Raw genomic sequence first — 10197 nt, forward strand, 5'->3', positions numbered from 1 at the left:
CCATATTTGATTAAATATTTGCATTTAATTACAGGTGGCTCATACCTGTAATCCCAGTACTTTGGAAGGTGGAGGCAGGAGGATTGCTTGAGGCCAGGAGTTTCAGACCAGCCCAGGCAATATAGCGAGACCCCCATCTCTACAAAAAAAATTTTTTTTTTTTTTTTTTGAGATGAAGTCTCGCTCTGTCGCTCAGGCTGGAGTGCAGTGGCCGGATCTCAGCTCACTGCAAGCTCTGCCTCCCAGGTTTATGCCATTCTCCTGCCTCAGCCTCCCGAGTAGCTGGGACTACAGACGCCCGCCACCTCACCCGGCTAGTTTTTTGTATTTTTTAGTAGAGTTGGGGTTTCACCGTGTTAGCCAGGATGGTCTCGATCTCCTGACCTCGTGATCCACCCGTCTCGGCCTCCCAAAGTGCTGGGATTACAGGCTTGAGCCACTGCGCCCGGCCAAAAAATTTTTAAAAATTAGCCAGGTAAGGCCAGGCGCGGTGGCTCATGCCTGTAATCCCAGCACTTTAGGAGGCCGAGGTGGGCTTATCAGGAGATAGAGACCATCTTGGCTAACACGGTAAAACCCCGTCTCTACTAAAAATACAAAAAAATTATCCAGGTGTGGTGGCAGGCACCTGTAGTCCCAGCTGTTCAGGAGACTGAGGCAGGAGAATGGCGTGAACCCAGGAGGTGAAGCTTGCAGTGAGCCGACATCGTGCCACTGCACTCCAGCCTGGGCGACAGAGCAAGACTCTGTCTCAGAAAAAAAAAAAAAAAAAAAAGGAAAGCGTTGGCCAGGTGCACTGGCTTATGCTGGTAATCCCACCCCTCTAGGAGACCAACACATGAAAGGATCGCTTGAGGCCAGGAGTTCAAGGCTGCAGTGAGCGACGATCACACCAATGCACCAAGCCTGGGCAACAGAACGAGATCCCATCTCTAAAAATAAAAATAAAATAGCTGGGCACAGTGGCTCACGCCTGTAATCCCAGAACTTTGGGAGGCCGAGGCGGGTGGATCACCTGAGGTTAGTAGTTCAAGACCAGCCTGGCCAACATGGTGCAACCCCATCTCTACTAAAAGTACAAAAAAAGGCCGGGCGCGGTGGCTCAAGCCTGTAATCCCAGCACTTTGGGAGGCCGAGACGGGCGGATCACGAGGTCAGGAGATCGAGACCATCCTGGCTAACACGGTGAAACCCCGTCTCTACTAAAAAATACAAAAAACTAGCTGGGCGAGGTGGCGGGCGCCTGTAGTCCCAGCTACTTGGGAGGCTGAGGCAGGAGAATGGCGTGAACCCGGGAGGCGGAGCTTGCAGTGAGCCGAGATCGCGCCACTGCACTCTAGCCTGGGGCACAGAGCAAGACTCCGTCTCAAAAAAAAAAAAAAAAAAGTACAAAAAAAAATTAGCTGGGTGTGGTGACGGTGCCTGTAGTCCTAGCTACGAGGGAGGATGAGACAGGAGAATTGCTTAAACCTCAGAGGCAGAGGTTGCAGTGAGCCGAGATCACACCACCGCACTCCTGCTTGGGCGACAGAGCGAGACTCTGTCTCAAAAAAATGACAAGAAGAATAAAATAAAAGAAAAGGACTGACGCAGTGCACCTGCTACAGTCACCCCTCCAGTTGTTACTGATATGCCCATTTCTCAAATGGGGACATGGGCAGTGATGTGACTTCCCAAAGCCACATAGACAACGTGTCTGACATTCAACCAATGCTCCATTCTGTCTTAGAGGTTGTATCCCCTCTTTGGGCCTCTGTAACCAATCAATCCATGCCTCTGAGACGCACACGCCCCACCACCTCCCCAGGGGACTCCTCTGGCCTCCGGAGGCAGCTCAAGCATTCTTCCTCCAGGAAGCCCTCTGGGGAAGCCTACTCAAGAGTGATGGCTCAATTAGCCAGGCACGGTGGTACACATCTGTAGTCCCAGCTACATGGGAGGCCGAGGCGGGAGTATTGCATGAGTCCAGGAGTTGGAGGGTACAGTGAACTATGATCACAGCACTGCACTCCAGCCTGGGTGACAGACTGAGACTCTGATTGTAAAAAATGAAATAGGCTGGACGTGATCGCTCATGCCTGCAAACCCAGCACTTCGGGGAGCCAAGGCAAGTGGACGACTTGAGGCCAGGAGTTCACGACCAGCCTGGGCAATATAGCAAGACCCCATCTCAGCAAAAAATAAAACAAGAAAAGAAAAAGAGTGACAGCTCCTCTCTCCCTGTCTCTCCCTACCCCCAAGTCTGCCCATGTTCAATGATCTTTTGCTCTTTTTTTTTTTTTGAAATGGAGTCTCACACTGTTGCCCAGGCTAGAGTGCAGTGGTGCGATCTCAGCTCACTGCAACCTCCACCTCCCAAGTTCAAGTGATCCTTCCGCCTCAGCCTCCTGAGTAGCTGGGATTACAGGTGCGCGCCACCATGCCCAGAAAATTTTTTGTATTTTCAGTAGAGATGGGGTTTCACTATGTTAGCCAGGCTGGTCTCGACTCCTGACCTCACGTGATCCGACTGCCTTGGTCTCCCAAAGTGCTGGGATGACAGGCATGAGACACTGCACCTGGCTCCTTTGCTGTTTCCACGGGGGGATGGAGTCTCACTCTGTCTCCCAGGCTGGAGTGCGGTGGCGCAATCTTGGCTTGCTGTAACCTCTGCCTCCCAGATTCAAGTGATTCTTCTGCCTCAGCTTCCCGAGTAGCTGGGATTACAGGTGCACGCCACCCTGCCCGGCTAATTTTTGTATTTTTAGTAGAGATGAGGTTTCACTGTGTTGGTCAGGCTGGTCTCCCTTTGCTTTTTAAAATCTGTATTTCTGGCCCTCTTCCTTTCTTTTGGAGTAGGTGGCGGCAGCAGAGGCTTGTGCAGCCATGCCCAAAATTAAGGCTGGGACTTTCTTGGCAAGGAACAGGAGCTGCTGAAGTCGCTGGTCAACCTATGGGTGAAGCTGTCCCAGCTGTGCGTCACCAATGTCAGCAGCTTCCAGCCTTTTTGTCACCAGGGACCAGTTTCGTGGAAGATAATTTTTCCATGAATGGGGGCGGGGGGATGGTTTTTGGATGATTCAAGCACATTATGCTTATCGCACTCTCTACCTACTATTATTACGTTGTAGTATATGGTCAACTAATTCTACAATTCAACATGATATTGAATCAATGAGAGCCCTGAGCTTCTTTCCCTGCAACTAGATAGTCCCATCTCGGGGTGATGGGAGACAGTGACAGGTCATCAGGCATTAGATGCTCATAAGGAGTGCACAGCCGCCGGGCGTGGTGGCTCACGCCTGTAATCCCAGCATTTTGGGAGGCCAAGGAGGTGGATCACCTGAGGTCAGGAGTTTAAGACCAGCGTGGCCAACATGGCGAAACCCTGTCTCTGTGAAAAATACAAAAACTAACCAGGGGTTGTGGCACATGCCTGTAATCCCAGCTACTCAGGAGACTGAGGCAGAAGAATTGCTTGAACCCAGGAGGCAAAGGTTGCAATGAGCCAAGATCACGCCACTGCACTCCAGCCTGGGTGACAGAAAGAGACTTAATCACAAAAAAAAAAAGAAAAAGAAAAAGAAAAAAATTGAGACAAGATCTCACTACGCTGCCTAGGCTGCATTTGGGCTCAAATGACCCACCTGCCTCAGTCTCCCAAAGTGCTGCGATTACAGGTGCGAGCCATCACGCCTGCCTGGTCTATTTTAGTTTTTAGAGTCAGGGTCTTGTTCTGTCACCCAGGCTGCAGTGCAGTGGTGCAATCATAGCTCACTGCAGCCTTGAGCTGCTGGGCTCAAGCGATCCTCCCACCTCAGCTTCCCAAAGTGCTGGGATTACAGGCATGCGTCATCACGGCAGGCCCAATTAGGTAAGTTTTGAAGTATGTCTACATCTGGGAGACCACCACCACAATGACATAAAGAACATCACCTGATGCTCGTGTTCATCAAAGCCTCTGCTCTTTCTTCCCATGATCACAGCATGTCATTGTACATTCATTTGCCTTCGTGCTTGTGATGTCTTCCCCGTTAAACTGGGTGCCTGGTGAGAACAGGGAACACATCTGGTTGGTTCTCCTCTATACCTGCAGTACCTGGCACAAACAGTGATTGGATGGATGGACGAATAAGTGAATGAATGAAGTCCTCATTTCCAGACTGACAGCTCCTCCAGGGCAGGGTCCTTGCCCAGGTCATCTCAGCAGCCTCGGGCCCGCCATATAGTGGTCACTCAATGAATGGGTGCTTAAGTGGCCCAAGGTGGCCCAGGGCTCACCACTGCAGAAATCAGACCAAAAGAGCTGGAACTGCCCCAGACAGTCCTTCAGGGGACCCAGGAGGAAGGGGACCACCTTCCTCTCTGCCAGCAGCCACTATACACAGGTGAGGCAGTCCTAGGCCTCCTGGGAGGACCGAATCATTTCCAGAACTACTATGCACCAGGTGGTGTTTTGGGTAAACGGCATCCCTGCAAGGGATCCTCACCCTTTTCTTCATTCTCTGCTTGTGTCAATCACAGCTTCTAGCAGAGGGAAGGGAGGCCAGGCTTGGTTTCTTCCTGCAAGAGTATTTAACTCAGGGCCCTGCAGAACAATGAGAATCTGACCTGCAACTAGCTGGGCATGCTGGGGTGTGCCTGTGTAGTTTCAGCTACTTGGGAGGCTGAGGCAGGAGAATTGCTCGAGCCCAGAAAGTTGAGGCTGCAGTGAGCCATGGTTGTGCCATTGCACTCCAGCCTGGGCAACACAACACCCGAGCTCAAGAATAAAAAAAGAGGCCGGGCGCGGTGGCTCAAGCCTGTAATCCCAGCACTTTGGGAGGCCGAGACGGGTGGATCACGAGGTCAGGAGATCGAGACCATCCTGGCTAACACGGTGAAACCCAGTCTCTACTAAGAAATACAAAAACAAACTAGCCAGGCGTGGTGGCGGGCGCCTGTAGTCCCAGCTACTCGGGAGGCTGAGGCAGGAGAATGGCGTGAACCCGGGAGGCAGAGCTTGCAGTGAGCTGAGATCCGGCCACCACACTCCAGCCTGGGTGACAGAGGGAGACTCCGTCTCAAATAACAAAAAAAAAAGAAAAAAAAAAGAATCTGCCTGCAGTGCCAGGCAGGCCCTGCTGTCCAGGAGTCTGGATGTCTCCCTCTGTAGATCACGAAGAAACTGGCCGAGAGGCCACGGGATGGCACTGTCTGCAGTCACAAGGCAGAATCCAGACCTCAGCCCACAGCTAACCAGAGCTGTCTGCAGACCAGATATGGCCCCATGGATCCCCCAACCCAACTGACTGTGATTCCAGGTTCCCCAGTCTGGGTGAATAGGCAGGAATCCCAGCCTTTCCTCAGCCTATGGGAGCCTGGGCCAGGCTGACCCTCAAAGGTGACCGACAGCCACCACTCCATATGGTGAAGGCAAAGGTGTGGCAGCTACGAACACCCACTACACCCCCACTCAAGGGAACACCATGCTAAAAGTTGACCCTCAGGGAGTTCCACTCCCAGAAAATCCAGGTGCCAACCAACCCCAATGAGAAATGGCACCTGGGCCACCAGACACCCCAAAACAGCATTTTCCACCTCAAGCATTTTCCTCAAGCGTTTTCCACCTCAAACCATTTCCACCTCAAGCATATGCACTGAGTACCAGAGAAACTAGGGTACCTGGGAATGGGTGGAAGGGCCAGGACAGGAACTCCCCAGTAAGCAGAAACAGAGACCTGAATCCTGAATCTTCCCCCACCCTCTAAGGCTGCTCAATGTCAAGGCGGAAGGGACCTTGGCCCACCTCCACTCTAGGTAAGGACAAGTTGGCCCCCACCACCCCACCCTTCAAGGATCACCCTCCACTGCCCACAACCCAGTCATGCCACAAAGTCACTCTTGGCCTCATTTGTAAGGTGTGCACTTTTATTCAACTGGTCTCAAGTCAGTGTACAGGTAAGCCCTGGCTGCCTCCACCCACTCCCAGGGAGACCAAAAGCCTTCAGACATCTCAAGTTGGGGGACAAAAAGAGGGGGCATGAAGGCTCATTATTCAAAATAAAACAAAATAAAAAAGTATTAAGGCGAAGATTAAAAAAATTTTGCATTACATAATTTACACGAAAGCAATGCTATCACCTCCCCTGTGTGGACTCGGGAGAGGACTGGGCCATTCTCCTTAGAGAGAAGTGGGGTGGCTTTTAGGAGGGCAAGGGACTTCCTGTAACAATGCATCTCATATTTGGAATGACTATTAAAAAAAAGAACAATGTACAATCAAAGTCCTCGGCCACATTGTAGAACTTTGGGGGATGCTCGCTCCAACCGACTGCTGTCACCTTCACCGTTCCAGTTTTTAAATCCTGAGTCAAGCCAAAAAAAAACCAAAACAAAACAAAAAAAACAAATAAAGCCATGCCAATCTCATCTTGTTTTCTGCGCAAGTTAGGTTTTGTCAAGAAAGGGTGTAACGCAACTAAGTCACAGTCCGCCTAGAAGCATTTGCGGTGGACGATGGAAGGGCCAGACTCGTCATACTCCTGCTTGCTGATCCACATCTGCTGGAAGGTGGACAGCGAGGCCAGGATGGAGCCGCCGATCCACACAGAGTACTTGCGCTCAGGAGGAGCAATGATCTGAGGAGGGAAGGAAACAAACAGGCAGTGAGAACCCCGGATGTGACAGCTCCCCACACACCACAGGGCCCCATGGCCCACCTGCCCAGGTCAGCTCAGGGTGGAAGGACACCCACCTTGATCTTCATCGTGCTGGGCGCCAGGGCAGTAATCTCCTTCTGCATCCTGTCAGCAATGCCAGGGTACATGGTGGTGCCACCAGACAGCACTGTGTTGGCGTACAGGTCTTTACGGATGTCCACGTCACACTTCATGATGGAGTTGAAGGTAGTTTCGTGGATGCCACAGGACTCCATGCCTGAGGAAGAAATGAGGGCGGACTTAGCTTCCACAGCACAGCCCGAAGGGTGACCCTCAGGTCAGGCAGGGCCGGGAGGCGGGTCTCCACTCACCCAGGAAGGAAGGTTGGAAGAGAGCCTCAGGGCAGCGGAACCGCTCGTTGCCAATGGTGATGACCTGGCCATCGGGCAGCTCGTAGCTCTTCTCCAGGGAGGAGCTGGAAGCCGCCGTGGCCATCTCCTGCTCGAAGTCTAGGGCGACATAGCACAGCTTCTCCTTAATGTCACGCACGATTTCCCGCTCGGCCGTGGTGGTGAAGCTGTAGCCGCGCTCAGTGAGGATCTTCATGAGGTAGTCAGTCAGGTCCCGGCCAGCCAGGTCCAGACGCAGGATGGCATGGGGGAGGGCATACCCCTCGTAGATGGGCACAGTGTGGGTGACCCCGTCACCGGAGTCCATCACGATGCCAGTGGTACGGCCAGAGGCGTACAGGGACAGCACAGCCTGGATGGCCACGTACATGGCTGGGGTGTTGAAGGTCTCAAACATGATCTGTAAGGAAGAAATGCACCATGTCACACTCAGGAAGCTACTGGGACAGCCAGGCCAGATGGGGGACATGCAGGAAGTGCAAAGAACACTGCTAAGTGTGCTGGGGTCTTGGGATGGGGATTCTGTTCAGACCTACTGTGCACCTACTGAATACACACTCCAAGGCCGCTTTACACCAGCCTCATGGGCTTGTCACACGAGCCAATGTTAGTACCTATACCCACAGCACTGTCTGTTTTAGACACCTAGTCAGAGAGGCAAACACCAGAAAAAGAGCTCATCTGGGAAAAAGCAAATAGAACCTGCAGAGTTCCAAAGGAGACTCAGGTCAGAGAAGAGAGTCCTACGAAGAACGGCAGAAGAGAGAACCAGTGAGAAAGGGCGCAGCTCCGGGAGACCAGGAAAGAGGGCGGTGGCCACCACAAGAGGTAGCGGGCCACTTACCTGGGTCATCTTCTCGCGGTTGGCCTTGGGGTTCAGGGGGGCCTCGGTCAGCAGCACGGGGTGCTCCTCAGGAGCCACACGCAGCTCATTGTAGAAGGTGTGGTGCCAGATCTTCTCCATGTCGTCCCAGTTGGTGACGATGCCGTGCTCGATGGGGTACTTCAGGGTGAGAATGCCTCTCTTGCTCTGGGCCTCGTCGCCCACATACGAATCCTTCTGACCCATGCCCACCATCACGCCCTAGGAAAGAAAAAACAAGGCGCCCTAAGCACGGGCGCGGCCCCCACCCCAGAAACCGGGAGACCCCCGTGCAGAGAAAGCGCCCTCGCCTCCCGCCCGCTCCCGGGCCCGCCCCACCCACCCAGCTCCCCTACCTGGTGCCTGGGGCGCCCCACGATGGAGGGGAAGACGGCCCGGGGGGCATCGTCGCCCGCGAAGCCGGCCTTGCACATGCCGGAGCCGTTGTCGACAACGAGCGCGGCGATATCATCATCCATGGCGAGCTGCGGGAAAGCCGGGCGCTCTGTGAGCCGAGGTGGCCCCCGCCCTGCCCACTTCCGGCGCGCCGAGGCCTTAGGCCGCCAGGGGGCGCAGGCGCGCGCCCAGATTGGGGACAAAGGAAGCCGGGCCGGCCGCGTTATTACCATAAAAGGCAAACACTGGTCGGAGGCGTCCCCACCGCGCGCGGCAGGAAGCCAGGCCCCCACCCCCTCCCAACCGGGAGCCGGCCCCGCCTCCGCTCCGTTCAAATAGCGCCGGGTCGGCGCGCGCGCGCGCGGCGGCCACACCCTCAGGCGGCCGGCGGCGCGGGCAGGAAGTGCGCGCAAGCGCCCTGGAGCCTCCGCGACCCCACCCCTTCCGGCGGGGCCAGCCCTTGCCCCAGCCCAGGCCGCGGCACCCGGGCCCCAGAACGCACGCGCAATTAGCGCCTGGAGTCCCAGCGCGCACGCGCAACTAGCGCCGATTCCCAGCGCGCACGCAGAGTTAGCGCCCCAAGCCCCAGGACGCACGCGCAATGGCGCCCCAGCCCCCCACCGAGCCTGGCGGGGGGGCTCCGCCGCGCCCACCCTGCAGTTCCCACTGGCAAGAAGCCGGCTCGGACAAAGACCCCGCCGGCTGCCCCCATCCCGAGAGCAGCACCCCCAGAGCGCGCCTCCCGAGCAGGGCCCCGCGCCGCCAAACTGAAGCGGGGTGTCCCCACATCTCTGGAGGCCCAGGGGCTTCTCCCGCGTCCCCCACTGCAGTCCAGTCCCCACATGCGACCCCCGCTGCGGCGCAGGCGGCTCTACACAGGCGAAGGGGCCGCGGCCTTAGGCAGCCGAGCCGGGAGCCGCCTACCAGGGTCGGCTGGCCGGGCTTACCTGGCGGCGGGTGTGAACAGGCGGCGGAGCGGCAAAGGCGAGGCTCTGTGCTCGCGGGGCGGACGCGGTCTCGGCGGTGGAGGCGCGTCGCGCCGCCGGGTTTTATAGGGCGCCGCTGCGGCCGCTCGAGCCATAAAAGGCAACTTTCGGAACGGCGCGCGCTGATTGGCCCCGCGCCGCTCACTCACCGGCCTCGCCGCACAGTGCAGCATTTTTTTACCCCCTCTCCCCTCCTTTTGCGAAAAAAAAAAAAAGAGCGAGAGCGAGATTGAGGAAGAGGAGGAGGGAGAGTTTTGGCGTTGGCCGCCTTGGGGTGCTGGGCCCGGGGGTTGGGGGCGCGCGCGGTGGCCCCCGCACCCCACGCTGGGCAGTGCCCGGTTCGGCCCCGCATGGCCAGGCCTGTCCCCGGCCTGCCCGTCTCTCGGGCCCCCCACCCACCGCGGGACATTCTAGGTGTGGACATCTCTTGGGCACTGAGCGCCCAGGTCGGGTGGGCCAGGGTCTGCACGGGTGCCAGGGTCCTGGGTGCTGTGCGCTCCTGCAGAAGGAGCCCTTGAAGGGCATGGAGTGGCCAGGCAGTCACTCCCCCTTGCCGACTTCAGAGCAACTGCCCTGAAAGCAGGTCTCGGGACCTCTGGCTATGGGGCTCAGCTAGCTAAATGGGCTGGGTGGGTCACTAGGGAGAGACTTGGGCTTGAGAGGTAGAGTGTGGTGTTGGGGGAGTCAGGGGCCTCGCGGCCACTTAGAAGTCGCAGGACCACACTGCCCAGGACAGGGCAGGCGCCAGCGGTCCAGTGGCTTGAGGTGGCCTGTGATGAAAGCTGCAAACCCACCCAGCCACGGCCCTGGGAAGGTGGGCTCTACGGGGCAGGGAAAGTTTCCCCAGGAGCTGCTGCTTCTGAGGGTAACGCGGTCACGCCCAGCCAAGACCAGGCCTGGGGCGTTAGTGGGTGACCCAGGCA

General features: G+C 56.3%; 1 protein-coding gene across 1 annotated transcript; it reads right to left on the minus strand.

The window, feature by feature from the left end:
• Positions 1–6025: 6025 nt before the first annotated feature.
• On the minus strand, positions 6026–9253 carry ACTB (actin beta). Its single transcript, NM_001033084.1, is given in 6 exon segments — positions 6026–6599; positions 6716–6897; positions 6992–7430; positions 7875–8114; positions 8249–8377; positions 9236–9253. Coding segments are annotated over 5 exon segments (1128 nt in total). The 5' UTR covers positions 8372–8377; positions 9236–9253; the 3' UTR covers positions 6026–6455.
• Positions 9254–10197: the final 944 nt, after the last annotated feature.

Source organism: Macaca mulatta, chromosome 3 (assembly GCF_049350105.2).
Source record: "Macaca mulatta isolate MMU2019108-1 chromosome 3, T2T-MMU8v2.0, whole genome shotgun sequence".
Taxonomy (NCBI): domain Eukaryota; kingdom Metazoa; phylum Chordata; class Mammalia; order Primates; family Cercopithecidae; genus Macaca; species Macaca mulatta.